The sequence below is a fragment of the Acinonyx jubatus genome, chromosome C1 (genome assembly GCF_027475565.1).
Source record: "Acinonyx jubatus isolate Ajub_Pintada_27869175 chromosome C1, VMU_Ajub_asm_v1.0, whole genome shotgun sequence".
Lineage (NCBI taxonomy): Eukaryota > Metazoa > Chordata > Mammalia > Carnivora > Felidae > Acinonyx > Acinonyx jubatus.
This window is the reverse complement of record NC_069381.1, coordinates 146,599,204-146,620,347: the sequence shown is the minus strand read 5'-3', so window position 1 is coordinate 146,620,347 and position 21,144 is coordinate 146,599,204. Positions and strand designations below refer to the sequence as shown.

At 35.8% G+C, this 21,144-nt stretch overlaps 1 protein-coding gene across 21 annotated transcripts in view; it reads left to right on the top strand.

Moving 5' to 3' along the window:
- The window catches only part of BAZ2B (bromodomain adjacent to zinc finger domain 2B), a 317,724-nt gene that overhangs the window by 112,341 nt on the left and 184,239 nt on the right, over window positions 1-21,144 (top strand). For 14 of the 21 annotated variants that reach the window (XM_053215136.1, XM_053215135.1, XM_053215134.1 and 11 more), the window contains exon 1: window positions 5,282-18,844. The exons of 3 other annotated variants lie outside the window; for them this stretch is intronic. In XM_053215136.1, coding sequence (XP_053071111.1) covers window positions 18,835-18,844 — 10 coding nt within the window. In that variant the 5' untranslated portion in view covers window positions 5,282-18,834. Of the gene's footprint in view, window positions 1-5,280; window positions 18,845-21,144 lie in introns of those variants that run through there. 4 more of the 21 variants (XM_053215138.1, XM_053215132.1, XM_053215137.1 and 1 more) reach the window with 3 other exon arrangements.

Below are 21,144 nucleotides of genomic sequence, written 5' to 3'. Positions count from 1 at the left end.
AAACCACAATTTTTTAATCCATTCATCAGTTGATGGACATTTAGGCTCTTTCCATAATTTGGCTATTGTTCAAAGTGCTGCTATAAACATTGGGGTACAAGGGCCCCTATGCATCAGTACTCCTGTATCCCTTGGGTAAATTCCTAGCAGTGCTATTGCTGCGTCATAGGGTAGGTCTGTTTTTAATTTTCCAGAGTGGCTGCACCAATTTGCATTCCCACCAACAGTGCAAGAGGGTTCCCGTTTCTCCACATCCTCTCCAGCATCTATCGTCTCCTGATTTGTTCATTTTGGCCACTCTGACTGGCGTGAGGTGATATCTGAGTGTGGTTTTGATTTGTATTTCCCTGATGAGGAGCGACGTTGAGCATCTTTTCATGTGCCTGTTGGCCATCCGGATGTCTTCTTTAGAGAAGTGTCTATTCATGTTTTCTGCCCATTTCTTCACTGGGTTATTTGTTTTCCGGGTGTGGAGTTTGGTGAGCTCTTTATAGATTTTGGATACTAGCCCTTTGTCCGATATGTCATTTGCAAATATCTTTTCCCATTCAATTGGTTGCCTTTTAGTTTTGTTGGTTGTTTCCTTTGCTGTGCAGAAGCTTTTTATCTTCATAAGGTCCCAGTAATTCATTTTTGCTTTTAATTCCCTTGCCTTTGGGGATGTGTCGAGTAGGAGACTGCTACAGCTGAGGTCAGAGAGGTCTTTTCCTGCTTTCTCCTCTAGGGTTTTGATGGTTTCCTGTCTCACATTCAGGTCCTTTATCCATTTTGAGTTTATTTTTGTGAATGGTGTGAGAAAGTGGTCTAGTTTCAACCTTCTGCCTGTTGCTGTCCAGTTCTCCCACCACCATTTGTTAAAGAGACTGTCTTTTTTCCATTGGATATTCTTTCCTGCTTTGTCAAAGATTAGTTGGCCATACATTTGTGGGTCTAGTTCTGGGGATTTCTATTCTATTCCACTGGTCTATGTGTGTGTTTTTGTGCCAATACCATGCTGTCTTGATGATTACAGCTTTGTAGTAGAGGCTAAAGTCTGGGATTGTGATGCCTCCTGCTTTGGTCTTCTTCAAAATTACTTTGGCTATTCGGGGCCTTTTGTGGTTCCATATGAATTTTAGGATGGCTTGTTCTAGTTTCGAGAAGAATGCTGGTGCAATTTTGATTGGGATTGCATTGAATGTGTAGATAGCTTTGGGTAGTATTGACATTTTGACAATATTTATTCTTCCAATCCATGAGCATGGAATGTTTTTCCATTTCGTTCTATCTTCTTCAATTTCCTTCATAAGCTTTCTATAGTTTTCAGCATACAGATCTTTTACATGTTTGGTTAGATTTATTCCTAGGTATTTTATGCTTCTTGGTGCAATTGTGAATGGGATCAGTTTCTTTATTTGTCTTTCTGTTGCTTCATTATTAGTGTATAAGAATGCAACTGATTTCTGTACATTGATTTTGTATCCTGCAACTTTGCTAAATTCATGTATCAGTTCTAGCAGACTTCTGGTGGAGTCTATCGGATTTTCCATGTATAATATCATGTCATCTGCAAAAAGTGAAAGCTTGACTTCATCTTTGCCAATTTTGATGCCTTTGATTTCCTTTTGTTGTCTGATTGCTGATGCTAGAACTTCCAACACTATGTTAAACAACAGCGGTGAGAGTGGACATCCCTGTCGTGTTCCTGATCTCAGGGAAAAAGCTCTCAGTTTTTCCCCATTGAGGATGATGTTAGCTGTGGGCTTTTCATAAATGGCTTTTACGATCTTTGAGTATGTTCCTTCTATCCCGACTTTCTTGAGGGTTTTTATTAAGAAAGTTTGCTGAATTTTGTCAAAGGCCTTTTCTGCATCGATTGACAGGATCATATGGTTCTTATCTTTTCTTTTATTAATGTGATGTATCACATTGATTGATTTGCGAATGTTGAACCAGCCCTGCATCCCAGGAATGAATCCCACTTGATCCTGGTGAATAATTCTTTTTATATGCTGTTGAATTTGATTTGCTAGTATCTTATTGAGAATTTTTGCATCCATATTCATCAGGGATATTGGCCTGTAGTTCTCTTTTTTTACTGGGTCTCTGTCTGGTTTAGGAATCAAAGTAATACTGGCTTCATAGAATGAGTCTGGAAGTTTTCCTTCCCTTTCTATTTTTTGGAATAGCTTGAGGAGGATAGGTTTTATCTCTGCTTTAAACGTCTGGTAGAACTCCCCTGGGAAGCCATCTGGTCCTGGACTGTTATTTGTTGGGAGATTTTTGATGACCGATTCAGTTTCTTCGCTGGTTATGGGTCTGTTCAAGCTTTCTATTTTCTCCTGATTGAGTTTTGGAAGCGTGTGGGTGTTTAGGAATTGGTCCATTTCTTCCAGGTTGTCCAGTTTGTTGGCATATAATTTTTCATAGTATTCCCTGATAATTGCTTGTATCTCTGAGGGATTGGTTGTAATAATTCCATTTTCATTCATGATTTTATCTATTTGGGTCATCTCCCTTTTCTTTTTGAGAAGCCTAGCTAGAGGTTTATCGATTTTGTTTATTTTTTCAAAAAACCAACTCTTAGTTTCGTTGATCTGCTCTACAGTTTTTTTAGATTCTATATTGTTTATTTCTGCTCTGATCTTCATTATTTCTCTTCTTCTGCTGGATTTAGGCTGTCTTTGCTGTTCTGCTTCTATTTCCTTTAGGTGTGGTGTTGGATTTTGTATTTGGGATTTTTCTTGTTTCTTGAGATAGGCCTGGATTGCAATGTATTTTCCTCTCAGGACTGCCTTTGCTGCATCCCAAAGCGTTTGGATTGTTGTCTTTTCATTTTCATTTGTTTGCATATATTTTTTAATTTCTTCTCTAATTGCCTGGTGACCCATTCATTCTTTAGTAGGGTGTTCTTTAACCTCCATGCTTTTGGAGGTTTTCCAGACTTTTTCCTGTGGTTGATTTCAAGCTTCATAGCATTGTGGTCTGAAAGTATGCATGGTATGATTTCAATTCTTGTATACTTATGTAGGGCTGTTTTGTGACCCAGTATGTGATCTATCTTGGAGAATGTTCCATGTGCACTCGAGGAGAAAGTATATTCTGTTGCTTTGGGATGCAGAATTCTAAATATATCTGTCAAATCCATGTGATCCAATGTATCATTCAGGGCCCTTGTTTCTATATTGACCGTGTGTCTAGATGATCTATCCATTTCTGTAAGTGGAATGTTAAAGTCCCCTGCAATTACCACATTCTTATCAGTAAGGTTGCTTATGTTTTTGAGTAATTGTTTTATATATTTGGGGCTCCTGTATCCGATGCACAGACATTTATAATTGTTAGCTCTTCCTGATGGATAGACCCTGTGATTATTATATAATGCCCTTCTTCATCTCTTGTTACAGCCTTTAATTTAAAGTCTAGTTTGTCTGATGTAAGTATGGCTACTCCAGCTTTCTTTTGACTTCCAGTGGCATGATAAATAGTTCTCCATTCCCTCACTCTCAATCTGAAGGTGTCCTCAGGTCTAAAATGTGTCTCCTGTAGACAACAAATAGATGGGTCTTGTTTTTTTATCCATTCTGATACCCTATGTCTTTTGGTTGGCGCATTTAGTTCATTTACATTCAGTGTTATTATAGAAAGATATGGGTTCAGAGTCATTGTGATGTCCGTAGGTTCCATGCTTGTAGCGATGTTTCTGGTACTTTGTCTCACAGGATCCCCCTTAGGATCTGTTGTAGGGCTGGTTTAGTGGTGACGAATTCGTTCAGTTTTTGTTTGTTTGGGAAGACCTTTATCTCTCTTTCTATTCTAAATGACAGACTTGCTGGATAAAGGATTCTCGGCTGCATATTTTTTCTGTTCATCACATTGAAGATCTCCTGCCATTCCTTTCTGGCCTGCCAAGTTTCAGTAGAGAGATCGGTCATGAGTCTTATAGGTCTCCCTTTATATGTTAGAGCATGTTTATCTCTAGCTGCTTTCAGAATTTTCTCTTTATCCTTGTATTTTGCCAGTTTCACTATGATACGTTGTGCAGAAGATCAATTCAAGTTAAGTCTGAAGGGAGTTCTCTGTGCCTCTTGGATTTCAATGCCTTTTTCCTTCCCCAGATCCAGGAAGTTCTCAGCTATTATTTCTACAAGTACACCTTCAGCACCTTTACCTCTCTCTTCCTCCTCTGGAATACCAATTATGCGTATATTATTTCTCTTTAGTGCTTCACTTAGTTCTCTAATTTTCCCCTCATACTCTTGGATTTTTATCTCTTTCTCAACTTCTTCTTTTTCCATAATTTTATCTTCTAGTTCACCTGTTCTCTCCTCTGCCTGTTCAATCCGAGCCGTAGTTGTCTCCATTTTATTTTGCAGCTCGTTGATAGCCTTTTTTAGCTCCTCCTGGCTGTTCCTTAGTCCCTTGATGTCTGTAGCAAGAGATTCTCTGCTGTCCTTTATACTGTTTTCAAGCCCAGCGATTAATTTTATGACTATTATTCTAAATTCACTTTCTGTTATATTGTTTAAATCATTTTTGATTAGTTCGTTAGCTGTTGTTATTTCCTGGATGTTTTTCTGAGGGGAATTCTTCCATTTCGTCATTTTGGATAGTCCCTGGAGTGGTGCGGACTGTGGGGCACTTCCCCCGTGCTGTCTTGAATAACTTGCGTTGATGGGCGGGGCCGCAGTCAGACCTGATGTCTGCCCCCAGCCCAACGCTGGGGCCAGTCAGACTGGTGTGTGCCTTCTCTTCCCCTCTCCTAGGGGCGGGATTCAGTGTGGTACGGTGTGGCCCGTCTGAGCTACTTGCACACTGCCAGGCTTGTGGTGCTGGGGATCTGGGGTATTAGCTGGGGTGGATCGGCAAGGTGCACAGGGGTGGAAGGGGCAGGCTCAGCTTGCTTTTCCTTCAGAGATCCGCTTCGGAAGGGGCCCTGCGGCACCAGGGAAGGAGTCATACCCGCCGGAGGGATGGATCTGCAGAAGCACAGCTTTGGGTGTTTGCACGGTGCAAGCAAGCTCGCTGGCAGGAACTGGTTCCCTTTGGGATTTTGGCTGGGGGATGGGCGAGGGAGATGGCACTGGCGAGCGCCTTTGTTCCCCACCAAGCTGAGCTCTGTCATCCGGGGCTGAACAACTCTCCCTCCCGTTGTCCTCCAGCCCTCCCGTTCTCCGAGCAGAGCTGTTAGCTTATAACCTTCCAGATGTCAAGTCCCGCTTGCTGTCGGAACACACTCCATCCGGCCCCTCCACTTTTGCCAGCCAGGGCTCTGCTTGGCCCGCGGCCGCCCCTCCGCCCCGGCTCCCTCCCGCCAGACCGTGGAGTGCGCACCGACTCTCCGCCCTTCCTACCCTCTTCCGTGGGCCTCTCGTCTGTGCTTGGCTCCAGAGACTCCATTCTGCTAGTCTTCTGGCGGTTTTCTGGGTTATTTAGGCAGGTGTAGGTGGAAGCTAAGTGATCAGGAGCATGCGCGGTGAGCCCAGCATCCTCCTCGGCTGCCATCTTCTAATACTATTCCTATTAATGGATATGTTGATAGGTAGCTATTTTACCCATTATCTATTTTTAATTTTAATTTAATTATTATTATTTTTAAATAATCTCTACACCCAACATAGGGCTTGAATTCACAACCCTGAGATCACAAGACATCTGTTCTACCAATTGAGGCAGCCAGATGCTCCCCCATTATTTTTTTTGTTATGAAGTAAATAACCTATGGGAGAGGTTAAATGATGATTAGTGAATTATTCAATAGTGAATTATTGAGTGCTTAGTACATGCAAGTGCTGAGGATAAGGCAGTGAGCAGAACAGACTCTGCACTCATGGGGCTTATAGTCTATGAGCAAAAGGGATAATGGCTAATAAATTGATATTTAATATGTGAGATGACAACCAACACTGAAGAGAGATGAAGCAAATAACGGGTCATGAGTGCAAGGGTTGTGGAATTAGTATTTCTTTCAGGGTGGTCAGTGAAGCCCTGTCTAATAAGATGACAGTTTAACAAGGATCATAAGAACGTTTGGGGAGCAAGTCGTGCATATATCTAAGTGAGGACTATTCCAAGGAAAGCAGTAAATGCAATGACATTAAGGGAGACTATGTTGGGCATATTTGAAGAACAATAAGGAAACCAGCATGACTGAAGTGGTGTGATCCAATGGAGAATAATAAATGAAGTCATAGAAGTTTCACCTAAACCTACATTTGAGATTTGATTCTTTTTTTAAGGGAAGACTTAAAAAAATTATGTTCTAAGCTTAACCAAAGCCCACATTGTTGCTAAACCAGCAGTGCCCAAAGTAGTCTCAGTAGAGCATTGGTTGTATGGTGTGAGCATTGCATGAAAAACAGTTCCATGGTCAAATAAGTTTGGAAAACATAGGGTTAATGTTAAAGTTAAAAAATTCATTTTAAAAGCTGTTTCTGTGCGTCTTTTAATGTGCTAATAAGTTTTGTGAATCTAAGGGGTGCTTGGGTGGCTCAGTCCTGAAGCTTCCAACTTTAGCTCAGGTCATGATCTCGTGGCTGTGGGTTTGAGTCCTACATCAGGCTCTAGCTGACAGATAAAAGCCTAGAGCCTGCTTCAGATTCTGTGTTTCCCTCTCTCTCTGCCTCTCCCCCAGTCATACTCTGTGTCTCTGTCTGTCTGTCTCTCTCTGTCTCAAAAATAAATAAACATAAATTTTTTAAATTATGTTTTTTGAATCTCCAACTCATTTGACCCTCCCTTCAAAGATCGTCTTATGGTACTAGTGTTTTTCACGCCATGGTAAATACTGTGTTATCTAATACTACAGGTTAACTATGAGTTACCTAAAAGTTAATAAAAGCATTTCTACAAATGCTGTTTCATAACTTCTCTGTTTACCTTAAGTCATCACCTCTCCCTGCCTGTTTTTATAACGAAGACTATAGTTCTTTTTTTTTTCTTTAAATATTTCTCAAATCCATCCTTTCTTTTCTATTTACGATGCTTAAATCTTTATGTAGGTTTGCATCATGCCTTACTTAGGATGTCACTATCGCCTCCCAACTGGTGGTTCTGCCTCTAGTCTTGCTGTGTCCAAATTCATCATCCTCTCAGTGACAATTTAATTGACATCACAAATCTAACTAGATTATTCACCTACTTAAAATAATTTACTAGCTTCCCATCAAACAGAATAAAATTTAATCTAATTTGCATGGCATATGAAATCTTCCATAATCTGTCTCCTGCCTACATCCAAAATTTTGCCTAAATCTCCCATACTTAGTGCTCTCTAACTTTAAGACCATGTATACTTCCTGAAGCATGCAGTGGACATACAGTTCTTTTGCCTTTGTTCAGTGCTATTATCTCTTCCTGACACAGCCTTCTTTTGGTGAGTAGACTAATTTTTCCACTCTTAAAGGTTTAGAACAGCTGGAATTTTCCCCCAAGAACACGTACAAGTTCTTCCTAAGTCAGGTGCACTGATGTATAATTCTGACAAAGCACTTGTAAGAATAAAATAAAAATATATGTTGTATCCACTCTTTAGATCTTATACCTTGTATGTATCTTAAGTGTTTTGCTGTAATAGGATACCAAATAAATGTTGCAATTAAGTCTATTAAGTAGTTGAAAACCTTCTGATAGACAGATTTATCATTTTCTCCTTTTTCTAGTTTAAAATCTGTTTGGATTATAAAATTAAATGTAATATATAAAACTTTTAGAAGAAAACATAAGGGAAAATCTACGGGACCTAACTTGGTGAAGAGTTCTTATACATGACACAAAATCCATAAAAGAAAAAAAAATCAGTGGAGATCAGTAATTTGGACTTTATAAAACTTAAAACCTTTTGCTTTCCAAAACACAAGCTACATACTAGGAGAAAATATTTGAAAACCACAAATCTGACAAAGTACTTATATCTCAGATATATAAAAACTCTCAAACTCAACGGTAAAAATGCCAACAGTCCAGTTAGAAAATGGCTAAAAGAGACGAAGAAACATGTGACCAAAGAAAATGTACAGATATCAGGTGAGTACATGAAAAGACGTTCAACATCACAAGCCATCAGGGAAATGCACAAATGAGCTATCACTACTCACGCATCAGAACAGCCAAAATAAAACATAGTGACATACATCAAATGCTGGCAAGGATGTGGAGAAAAATGGAACTTTTATATATTGCTGCTGGGAATGTAAAATGGTATAACCACTCTGGGAAAGAGTTTGACAGTTTATTTAAAAAAAAAAAAGAAACAAACAGCTAAACATACCCTTACTACATGACCAAACCACCACCACACTCCTGAGCATATATCCCAGCAAAATGTACATATTTGTTCATTGCAGCTTTATTTATAATAGCCAAAATTGGAAACAACCAAAATGTCTTGCAATAGGTGATTGGCTAGGGGCCCCTGGGTGGCTCAGTCAGTTAAGCGTCCGACTTTGGCTCAGGTCATGATCTCACAGCTTGTGAGTTCAAGCCCCGCGTCGAGCTCTGTGCTGACGGCTCGGAGCCTGGAGCCTCTTCAGATTCTGTGTCTTTCTGTCTCTCTGTGCCCTCCCCTGCTCACATTCTGTCTCTCTCTGTCTCTCAAAAATAAATTAAAAAATTAAAAATAAATAAAATAAATAAGTGAATGGCTAAAGACAGTATGGTATGGCCATTTTGTGCAGTACTACTGAGCAATAAAGAGGTTCCAATTATTGATACACATAACAATTGGATAGATCTCAAGGGCATTAGGTTGAGTGAAAAAAGCCAAACTGAAAAGGTCACTATGATTCCACCTATATAAAGACGAAATTATAGAGTTCAAGAACAAATTAGTGGTTATTAGGATTTGGGATGCTGAAGGAGAGGTTTGGGTGTGACTGTAAAAGAGTGTCATGAGAGAGATCTTTGTGATGATGGGATAGTTCCATATCTTGATTGCAGTGTTGGTTACATGACTCTACACATAGGATAAAATGACAGAACCATACATATACATTGTAGTTAGTTTACTGGTTTTGATATTGTGCTATAGTTATGTAAAGTTTTGCAACTTTCTATACATATATAGTTATTTCAAAATTAAAGGTTAGAAAACTATGTTTTTTTTTCTTCTTCTACCTCTCCACCCACCTCTGAGAAAAAAAGTTTGCCTGATACTCCCATGTTCATTGCAGCATTACTTATAATACCCAAGACATGGAAATAACCTAAGTGTCCATCAATGGATGAATGGGTAATTATATACAATGGAATATTAGCCACAAAAAGAAGGCAATCCTGCTATTTTTGACAACATGGATGGACCCTGAGAGCATTGTGCTAAGTGAAGTGAGACTGAGAAAAACCAATACCATGTGATCTCACTTACATGTGGAATCTAAAACAACAACAACAAAAAAACAAAGAAAACCCCAAAACACACACAAAAGGAACAAAAATTGGGACTCATAGATACAAAGCATAGATTGCTGGTTGCCAGAGGTGGGAGATGGGCAAAATGAGTGAAGGTGGTCAAAGGTACACACTTCCATGTGTAAAATAATAAGTCCTGGTAAAAACAAACAAAAAACCTATTTCCCCTCCACACTAAACCTAAGAATTTATTCATGTTTTGTTTTGTTTTTTTTAACTTTTTTCCCTTTTCATTGTCCTCCAGAGACTGGTTTCATTGATCATTCATAAAACAATTCATCTTCTCTTATTAAAGATATATATCTATGTTAAAACGTGTAGCTCTAGGTCATTTAATTGCTCTATACTATTTCATTATTAAACATTCTACAATCTTTTAATTTATTCATTTTCCAATATTTCATTATAAAAATAGTGCTGCAAATTACATTTTTGTATATGCCCCTTTATGCACATGTGTGAGTTTTCTGGGTTATATATGTAGAAGTGGAATTACTGTGATATAGACTATGTACAGCTTTGATTTTATAACATATTAATTTTTTCTAGCTGGTCATACCAGTTTACACCAGTAGTGCGTAAGAGATTTCCTGTTTTACATTCTTGCAAACTTTTGGGATTTCTTTACTTTTTCCCTTCCCACTCCCTCTATATAGAACCTGCTATGAAGTCCAACAGGTTTTACTTCTATAATATAAATAAAAAAAACATTTTTTTAGTGTTTATTTTTGAGAGAGAGAGAGAGAGAGAGAGAGCATGAGCAGGGGAGGAGCAGAAAGAGAGGGAGACACAGAATCCGAAGCAGGCTTCAGGCTCTGAGCTGCCAGCACAGAGGCTGACTTGGGACTCAAACTCACAAGCGGTCAAACTCACAAGCGTGAGATCATGACCTGAGCCAAAGTTGGACGCTTAACCAACAGCCACCCAGGTGACCCTATAATATTTTTTATTTCTTGCTCTACTTTGACTGCCTAATGGAAAAAAAATTGATTATTCTTGTCTTTCATACTCATCTTTGTATTTCTGATTCTACTCCCACAACCTCTTGCCTAAACTATTGCAACAGACTGAACATTTCAGTATCCCTATTGGAACTCTCTTCCTGTCCCAATACATCCTACTTAACACTGCCAGATCAATATTTCTAATTCAGGTGGCTTACCATTGTTTGCAGCATTAAATTTAAGTACTTAATATAGTATTCAAGGTTGTCTCCAATAAGGTCATAAACTACCTTTTCAGCCGTATCTCCCACTATTTTCTACATATGCCATATATACTAGCCATAGTAGATTACATTCATTCATTGATTGATTAATTCATTCAAACAGGTATTTAATGCTCTTACAGGACTATACAGTTATATTAACACTTGAGTTCTATGGGTGTTACTGTCATAAAATGAACAACTCATGATTCTTTTTTTTTAAGTTTCTTTATTTATTTTGAGAGTGTGTGTGCACCGACAAGAGAGGAACAGAAAAAGAGGGAGAGAGAGACAGAATCCCAAGCAAGAGAGGGAGAGAGAGAGAATCCCAAGCAGGCTCTGTGCTGTCAGCGCAGAACCCAACACAGAGCTTCAGCTCACAAACCGTGAGATCATGACCTGAGTGGAAATCAAGAGTTGGGCACTTAACTGACCCAGCCACCCAGGCACCTTAGATTCTGGCTAGGGAGCGTACAAGCTGCCTCAAGCTGTTCTTCAAATATACCCAGACCTTTTCAGCTTCTGCTTCTCAGCATATGTCTTCTCTCCACTGAAGATGCCATTTTTTCAGGGCACCTAGGTGGCTCAGTCGGTTGAGTGACCGACTTTGGCTCAGGTCATGATCTCACAGTTCGTGAGTTCCAGCCCTGCGTCGGGCTCTGTGCTGACAGCTCAGAGCCTGGAGCCTGCTTCAGATTCTATGTCTCCCTCTCTCTCTGCCCCTTCCCCGCTCATGCTGTGTCTCTCTCTGTCTCTCAAAAATGAATAAACGTTAAAAAAAATTTTTTTTTAAATGATGCCATTTTTTCTAGTTCCTCCAACACAGCCACCTTTGCCTTTCAAAATCCTACACACTTTTCAAAGTCTGCTTCAGATGTCACCTTTCATGAAGCCTTTTCTGAGGTCCTCAGTTAATTATGTTTCCATAGTTATATTGCTTTTATGGCACTTGTTATATCCCATATATTTGTCTTAACCCTTCCAAGGTGATCAGTAGAATACTTGGTCCATTCATCTATGTTGACCTTGTAGCACTTCACATAATGTCTCGTGTAATGGTAGGCATACTATTAACTAAAATAATTAAATTAAAGATCTCATATTAGTGAAATCTAGCTGCACCAATTAGAACAATTTGGGGAAAGATCAATTTGAGTAACAAAAAAATGCTTTATTATGTAATTCAATCTAGTGTTCTTAGTTTAAAACACCAAAGAATAAAGTAAACAGATTTCTCTATAGTATAGTGATCTTTAAGATTTTACTTTGATGAACAGCAAATTTTATTTGTGATCAGTATAACAGTTGTTTAGTTTGTTTTTAGGCTCTCAAGTAGTTTCTTTAAGTCAGAGTTTTTCAAACTGTACTCTGAAGAAACATATGAGGTAGTTCTGTTGAGATGCCTTGGCTACTGCTGGGTGCCTCCTTGGCCCCAAAGAGTAGGCCTTCGTTTATTTTTTACTCTGTGGGGCTTCCTCACAAGATTCTATTTAAGAAATAACTCTTCTGTTGAAAAATTTAAAATAATTGCTAAGGATATGTAAATACTGCTGTTTTACCATTTATTTAATATTTTCTAAGATCTTACATAAAAGATATTATTCTTGCCCCCTTATTCTTTTATTACCACAAATGTCAAATCAGTAGTCAATAGGAGTATGAAACTTATTTTTTTATATTAAATATAATTTATTGTCTAATTAGTTTCCATATGAGTATGAAACTTCAAGTCATTAAGCAAATGCTAGGTAATGGACTTTGAGTATGACAAGTAAATTATTCATCCTCTGAATGTTCTGCATTTTACTGTGGATTTTTGAGGAGTTGTTAGAATATCAGAAGTCACTGGAATTGGTATACAAATTCTTAGGTAGGCTGAAGAATTTTCTAGACCATGGCTTCTTCACTTTTAAGGTACATAAGATTCTGATTCAGTAGGTTTGGGTGGGGGCTTGAGAATCTTCATTTCTAAGAAGCAGCTGGAATGTTGGTCATCTGCGGACCACACTTTTAGTAGCAAGGAGCTAGATGACCTTCCAAATCCCATCACTACATTTTAGGATTGTATCCTTTGCCCCTTTGCCTGAGTGAAAGTAGGTTTTCAGTATTGCCATAAATATTTGTTTCAACTGGCTATTTCCCTATGGTCGTCTTCATATTTTGTCATTTTAATAGAAATTTCTGGGTTTTTTAAGGAAATACTTTGTGTGTGGATTAATGATTGTTCTGTGATTATGTGTTTCTTTGCTTAAAATCATCCTTCATGGTTTTTAAAATAGTCTGGAGAACTCTTGGACTATCAGTAGCAACTTTCAGACAATTTAAATTATAAGGAATATTCAGTTTACTTTTACAACAGATATTGAAGGATATTGTTTGAGGTTAGATATTAAGGTACTACAAAAATAAAAACAGAGAACTTAATTTTGTTTGACTAAGGCTGTTTTAATTGGTATAAGTATTGCTATTTTTAAAAGTTGTTATTATCATGAATTAGTAGCAATTATATACCACAGCAGGTTAGTCTGTTCATTTTATTTGTAGCACACATGAATTGAAAAACCTAATTGTGTAAACAGTCAACCAATAGGACAGTCATTTAGTTAAATAGCTTATACTAAAAAAAAATTAATTATGAGGGACATTAGTGCTTTTTTAAAAAAGATATATAATATCAAGTACTTTCATAGTCTTTTGGACCTTTACAGAAATATGTAATAACTAAATCATAAATTAAAATAATAAATTTTTAAGAAAATTGTCAGAATTATTTACTTTTGATTAATGGAAATTGGTGATTCACTTTGTAGACCAGGACAGCAGAGCATTTTTGGGGAGAAAAATTATGATTTTAATCTAAAAGCATTAGAATAATTTGCATGTTGATAGTTATTCTAGCAGCCCCACATTATTTCACTTAATAACTCTCAGTAGTAGAAATTGCTGGAGGATTTATATTATTACAAAAATGACTTTAAAATATATTCTTTTTTAAATTTCTTATTACATAAGCAAGCACTAATATTGCTCTAAAAATTGTTATGTGGAATTTTATGTCAAGTCTTGATAAAAGTTTTTTTCAGATCTGATCCAACTATTTTGTATAGAAATAAACCTCCTTTGTTTCTTCTGGTAGCATCCATTGATTTTTTTTTTTTTCGTAAGGTACATTAATAGTGCTGATAGAAGCAGAACAATTGGAATTTACATTAAAAATAAATGTGATGAATAAAAAGCATTACACTATGATATTATAGTCTTGATTTTGCTTTACCAAAGTTCCGAAATCTAAAGGACAAAAATACTGACAAGGTCAAGAAGAAAATGAAAGAAAGAACAAACGATGCAAAAAGAAAATGACACTGAGGTCTTGGTTTAATACATATGTATTCCAGGTTGATGGTTGATTTCATTAGCAAATCTCATTGTTATGCAATGTCTGTTCTTCTGCAGCAAAATGAATATTGTATTCTCACTGGCTCTGCGTGTATCTATTATGTGGCAATAAATGAAAAAATATATATTTGTAGCTTCCTTTGGTTTCTTCTTTCCAGTTTGCTTTTTAGGAAAAGAGAGAAAATTGGATTATATTCTTTCTTTTGTTGTTTAGTTGGTTTGAAAGCTTTTTGATTTATTTTAGACATATGTTTTCTACTTTTGTTCTTTGAGGTAAACAATTATAAGGCGGTTAATATTGTGACCATTTTAATTATCCTATAACTTTTTAAATGACTAGAATATAATCTTGATTGATTTAAGCTGCTAATTGACATGAGCTTCTTAAGCATATGCTTTCTAACATTTTTAAATGTTAGAAGTGCTTTTTATTATCGCAAGAAAAATGTTAAGCAAGTGTACACATTATGCCAAATGTAAATACCGCTACCTTTTGCAATAGCGAAAATTGAACATTGAGATTAACTATATACTTCGATTGAATTTTCATAAAAGAGGAAGTTCAGATATAACACATCTTAGTGGCTACACATTGAAAAAGTTCATTTAATAAGGGAGTAGGCTGCCTAACTCTTTGGGTTATGTATATGAGTTCAAATATGGACCAAACTATATTAGACACAGTTGTTATTTAATTTTGGTCATTTTTAGGTCTGGCAATTTTATCAAATCTGTTTGATTTTTGACAGTGTTCTCAAAAGTTGTTCTTACAACTAAAATTCCTTAGACCATCTTGAAAGTAGAAAAGCCTAAGGTTTGATTTAATATGGGTTGACTGTGTACACCATTTAGAAATTACCTATATAGTAAAAAATGGCCTCTGGCTCACCTGATGCAATCTTAATAAATATCTTGGTCATGTTGGACAAACATGAGCTGTTATAAATATGTACAGCAGTTTATTAATGCGTAAGTTAATTTGTACTTAAGGTGTTTGCATCTTATGATTCACAGCGAGTAATATAGAGTAAGGAATTTCCAAATTTAGTAAGGGAGATTCCTAAAATAATTCGAGAATAATATAGAGCTAAATCAAGTAGAGAAAGAAGGTTTCATGGGACCAAATAGGCTGTGAGAGAGGAGAATGCTGAAAGTGATAAGGTCTAAGCTGATAATGAGGTGGAAAAGCAATGAGAAACAGAACATAAATTTGGCATCTTGGGGAGACTGAGAAGCAACCAACTCAGCTGTGATGGAAGATGTGATTTGCTACTACTTATTTGCCACATGTGAAAATCAGATTGTAACATTGTTAAATTTTAGTGGTATTCAGTCCAGATATGTGGTATTTTGAGATACTACCATTGCCAACTTTGTTTTTCTTGTATAATAAAATGAGAGATAGGAATTCTGTTTGTATTAATTTCACTACTGTCTTCCATTCCTCCCCCAACCAAGAATATTAAAAGCAAATGCTGTAAACGCACTCAAAAGTCATGCTCTAAAATGAATCTAAACTGGTGCAGACTGAATGACAACTTAGGAATCTAGAAACCCTAAGTCAGATTTCTTTACCCTAGTTGGAAATACCAAACTAAGGAGCAATAAAAGTCATCATAGATTGGGCTCTCAGGCTGTTGGATTGAGCAGGATTATGGAAAGTCACTAACAAAGAAGAGAGGAACTATTGTAAGTAAAAAAAAGAGAAGTTCCCTTTTAAGTATCTAGATTTACCTAACTACCAGTGTCTTCCCTTGTCTGATGTGGAACCACAGTTAGAGCTTGCATGCCCTGTTTTTACTTGCTCATCCAGCAAAAGAACCTGAATTTAGAAAATAAAGTATGAATTTGGAACATGAGAGTAGACTGTGAATTTAACAAGAGATCCTTGGGGATGGTTAGTGTTTGTTTAAAAAAAAAAAACAGATTAGAAAAATTACAGAAGCTTTCCTAGCAAGATGGCTTATTTTCTGGGTAACTTTTCATTGTGTTATGACCTCAGCTTGTGCTAAGGAAATGTTAAAAGAAACTTTCATATGAAGTTTGTTATTTAATTTCTGTAAAGATGCTGTGGGAAAAAAAATTGAATTGTCCAGTGTTACTTTATTAAAAAGTATAAAAGAAATTTCTCTCAATTCAGAGTGCTAGGAAAAGCCTTGGTGCTGGTTTGTAACACATCTTACAGAGAATTAAAATTTTGTAATTTGATCTTGTTTCCCACTTTACTTCCATAGCTAGGAAGCTCAGAGCTGAACCACCCACATCTTAGAACTGTGTAAGGCAACTGTGATAGGTGTTTCTGTGTTTCAAGTTTACCTTGTGTTTCATCTTCCTTCCTCTTATTTTTCCCTTTATTCATGTTAATTTATATTTTGAAAGCATCTGTTCTACTACTCATATTTCTGTAAGTCACATTAAATTATTTTGGAATAAAATGGGATATAAATAACCAATAAAAGCTTATTTATTGCCAGCAGAAGACAAGCAAATAAAAGCAGGAACCTTTCTCCCTGGTGTTCCCTCCCGTCTCCTCTTTTCTTTCTGTATAAATTTCTTAAGTCATGGATGACTAATCTCCTGTGTGGTTTCTTAGACTTGCCAGGGGGGCAGGGGAATCCTTTCTGAAGCTTTTTGCCTGTACAGGGCTACCAGGTATAGCTCATTGTGCTAAGTGTGCCTACACAAGAGTGCCTGACTTGAGAGAAACAAGTAAGGCTGAAATACATCCTAGAGGAGGAAAGGGTGCCTTTTTCTCATATGTGAGCTCAGAGGGGTCTTTTTCTAGCTCACAGAGGACCACATATATTACCCTGGTTTTTGCCCCAGCCCTTTCAGCTGAATTGTAAATTCTTAATACCAAAACTTGCTGCTTGTTGGTAAAAGCCATCTTGAATGAAACAAAATTTCAAATTTATCTTCGTTACCTTTATATTTTTATTTCATTGTCCTCTAAATTTGACTTATTATAGAAAGCTAAGATAGTCGTGGATCTTTGAAATAACTGAACTGATAATTTTCAAATTTAAACTTTACTTTTGTTTTGGTATATGAATCACAGTCAAAGCTACATATTTAATTATGAATTATATATTAAATTTTCTATAAAGGGAATAAGTAAGGGCTTTGTTTTGTTTTTCAGGTAACTGTAGAATATTTGAATTATTTCATTTGACCAAGAAATTCAGCTGGACTTGTTAACTCCTTAGTCATAGTTTTCTGAAAATTTGCTGTCTATTTCATGTGTCATTGTAGTAAAGGTGGTGATAAGCGACTTGTGTTAATGTTTAATATTGAATACACACTCCTTTCCAATGACACATATTGTTTGTAAATGAGACCCATTCTGAGTTTCTGTACTCTCGGCACAATTTTCTATACTTGGGTGTTCTGTTATTAATTTATTTTGTTTTCTATTTCAGTACATTAGAATTTTATTTGCAAATAGAGTAAATATGATTTAAATAATATAATTTAATGCCGTGATATGATTATATTGTTGTAAAAGGGTCATTAAGAGCTTTTTGCCTTAAAATCAAAGCAGTCTATGTTCTTAGTAGTTAGGAAATAGATGCATGCATGGCCTTGGTATAAATAGAATTAAGATAAATGCAATTTTGTAGATTAAGAAAAAAATCGCCTAAATATTTTTAAAGTAGTGAATTAGTTTATCACGTTGACAGAGTATGTGTTTGTTTGTTTTATACCCTTAGGTAATTTAAACCAACCCTCGTTCACCTATACTAGAAATTTCAGGCAGGGAAAAAAACAGCAGTTTTGGGGGGAAAAAAACTAGGGACAAGAAAACTTAGTCTTCAAGCTAACAATATTTTTTTGAGATGCTCACAGATAAATATTTTCAATTTTGTTTTCTTTTTGAAATAGGAATTTTAAAGGATGCTGGGAATAGCTTCGAGTTGTGTAAACTTTTTGATTCAGATAATTGAGATAGTTTTTTTTTCAAAGACTGCCACATAAATTATAAAGTAATATTTTTGTAGGAGCTTGTCCTGATAAAAATAGGTTTATGCTTTGACTAAAATTTAATTATAACTCAGAAACTTCTTTTATCTACTTTCTTGAAGCAGTTGAAATTTAAAGACTTTTCTTTATATTTAGCAGGTGTTTGAACAGTTATTCTTAGTTGTTGTTTTTTTTTTTTAATATACCTTGTTAGCATTGCCTTGTCTTTTACAATTTACTTGCCAGAAGTAATTTTCAAAACCTACTTAAACAGATTCATTTTCAAGCATTCCTTATTATAAACTGTGCCTATGCATGTCAGGAATAAACCCTCCTTAGAAAAAGGAAGAAGGAACTCTTTATTGTCTGTTTTGACGTTAATAAAATTAAGAAAAGAGCGATTACTTGAGACATCCACCTTACCTGGCTTAGTTTTGTCACGTGAGCATTCACGTTTACTGGTGATCTAAGTGCTCCACCTGCCTTTCAGTTTGTTTACCAGGAAATCAAGATGTGTAAACTGCAGGAAGTACTATTTGACCCTCTCCGACAGTATCTCATTACAATAATTGCTAATCTCTGAATAAGACAGCCATGTTTTGTGAGTAACTGAGGGAGAGAGGTTGTGTTAGGTAGATTTTAGGTGTTTCAACAAATAGATTATTGTAAATGCTTACTTGGATTATGTTTTCATGATAGCTTTTGATTAAAAGACATGTGGTGACCTTTGGGGTCAGCAAAGCTAGGACACAATAGTAGGTATTCTTTCATTCCTTTTAACTGAAAAATACCACGGCTTGTTGTTTTGGAGTGCTGTCACTGCTCTGAATCGAAAGGATAATGGCTACTTCCTGATTAAACCCACTCTCCACAGTAAGCTGTTAATGTTATACTGTATGTCTTTTTCTCTTGTAAATGCAGTAGTATTTGGTGTTTTCTTTACTTTTTAGCATTGTCTTTTCATAGATATATGTGTTGTAAATATATCCTGAAGTTTAAGTTTACAATTAGAGTTGAAACTAGTGTTTTAAGTTTGGAGAATTGTTTTTTAAATGAAGAGTATTTCTGTGTGGTCTCACATACTCATTGTAGATTTTGGCTCAAGAAATTGGTTTTTTAAAAAGACATTGAAATGATAAATTATATTCGACTGCCACTTTCTTGGCTCTCTAAGGAAAAATTTAAAAACAACTTATGTGGTAAATCAGGTTTTTTCAGGGAATATTTGGATAAATTAATTTTACTTTTGTTTACTAGATTTCATAAATCTGTTTACATTTGTCATAATTATTGTTGATAATTGTTTTAATTATTAAATTATTGTTTTTAGATTAGTTAAGAGATCCTTGTGATGTAAAAACAATATTAAGTACTCGGAATATAAGAAGGGAATAATGAGCTTCTTAGTTTTAATCCTAAAGCTGGCAGTCACTCCATCTGTGTTCTTGGGACAATCATCTAAACTGCTTACCTCAGTTTTCTTGTCTACTGCCCATATGAGTGTTTAGTAAAATGTGTATGTTTGTTTATTTCTTTGTGTCAGTACAAACTATAAAGAAAATTAGTTTTCACAAGTATTTTATAAAATGGAGAACTGACTCTGGAGATAGAGTAGGAAAACATTTAGGAGTCACAGTAGGCAGGGAAATAATAGAAAAATTATTTCTATTCTAAAACAATAGAAACATTTTTATTATAAAATAAGAGAAAATAAGGTTTAAAATAAACACCATAAAATTGGTCTTTTAATTTGGACTGAATTGTTAGTTTTGCTCAGTTCTTAATATAACGTTACCAAAAGATTATATTTATTGTTGGATACATGACTAAAATGAGAAGTGAAAACCTTGGAGGTGATTTAGTAAAGAGTCACAAATGTACTTAAATCTTTTTCTCAAAAGTCTCATATCTGGAAATGAGATTATTCAGAGTAGAAGGAAGAATGTGCATATATATCAAAGGCCTATAAGCATAGTTTATCTAAATAGTAAGATATTTGATTAGAAAAAAAATTTTTTAATGTTAATTTATTTTCAAGAGAGAGAGACAGAGACAGAGCATGAGCAGGGGAGGGACAGAGAGAGAGGGAGACACGGAATTAGAAGCAGGCTCCAGGCTCCGAACTGTCAGCACAGAGCCCAATGCAGGACTCGAACCCATGAACCATGAGATCATGACCTGAGCTGATGGCAGCTGCTTAACTTACTGAGCCAACCAGGCACCCCAACTTGTTTTATTTTTAAACTCTAGTAGTAGGTATCCTGGCCATTTAAAAGAAAACATTATGAAATTATTAAACATTAAAGGCAATTATTGAATATAGTTTAGAACCTAACATCTAGAAATACTTAAAAAATATTCTGGGATAATATAAATATAATTCTACTTTTGTTGAGTTAATGTATTTTCTTTTCCAAAATGCTTATCAAAATTATTTTAGGTAACTCAATAATTTTTAATATATATTATTGGTGCTTTCTAGGAGATTCTAAAGATTATATTTAGTGAATATTTTAGCTTAGTCAAGTTATTGAAATAGGACTTATAATAGTTCCTCTATTTAATTTGTAATAACAAGTAATAGATTTCAATTATTGACTGCTTAATATGTACCAATCACTGAGCTAATTCTGTTGTAGGAGATAGAAACATTTACCTTTACTCTTTAGAGTTCTTTTTGTCTGGGCCTGAAAATTAAATGGACTCAAAATAGATCAACAGGACAAAAGCATACACATGTATTTAATAAAAGTTTTGTGTGACATGGGAGACTGCATAAGAAATGATGACCCAAAGAAATGGCAAAACCTACTTGTTTTATATGAAGTTGAACAAAGAGAGGCAATTGTGGAAAAGTGACTAACCTATGTGCAGAGGCCAAAGGGAGAGAATAATTATTTTTAACAAAGTCTGTTTGTGTAGGATTAATTTAGTCTCAACTTTTTGTCCTTGATGATAAGAGTGCTACTTTCCTTCTGGTATAGGGAGGACATCTTTCATACAAGAATTTCAATTTTTGCTTTTAAGAAAAAGAAGGAAGGTCATCTGCTTTCCTTATATTTACTGTTTTTCAAGTGCCTTTAACTCAAAATAGTGAATATGCTAGTGTTGCATGTTCTGAACTCCTTCACTATTACCTGTATTTTATATTCATGATAATCACTTGAGGTTTAGATACCATCATTACTCCTATA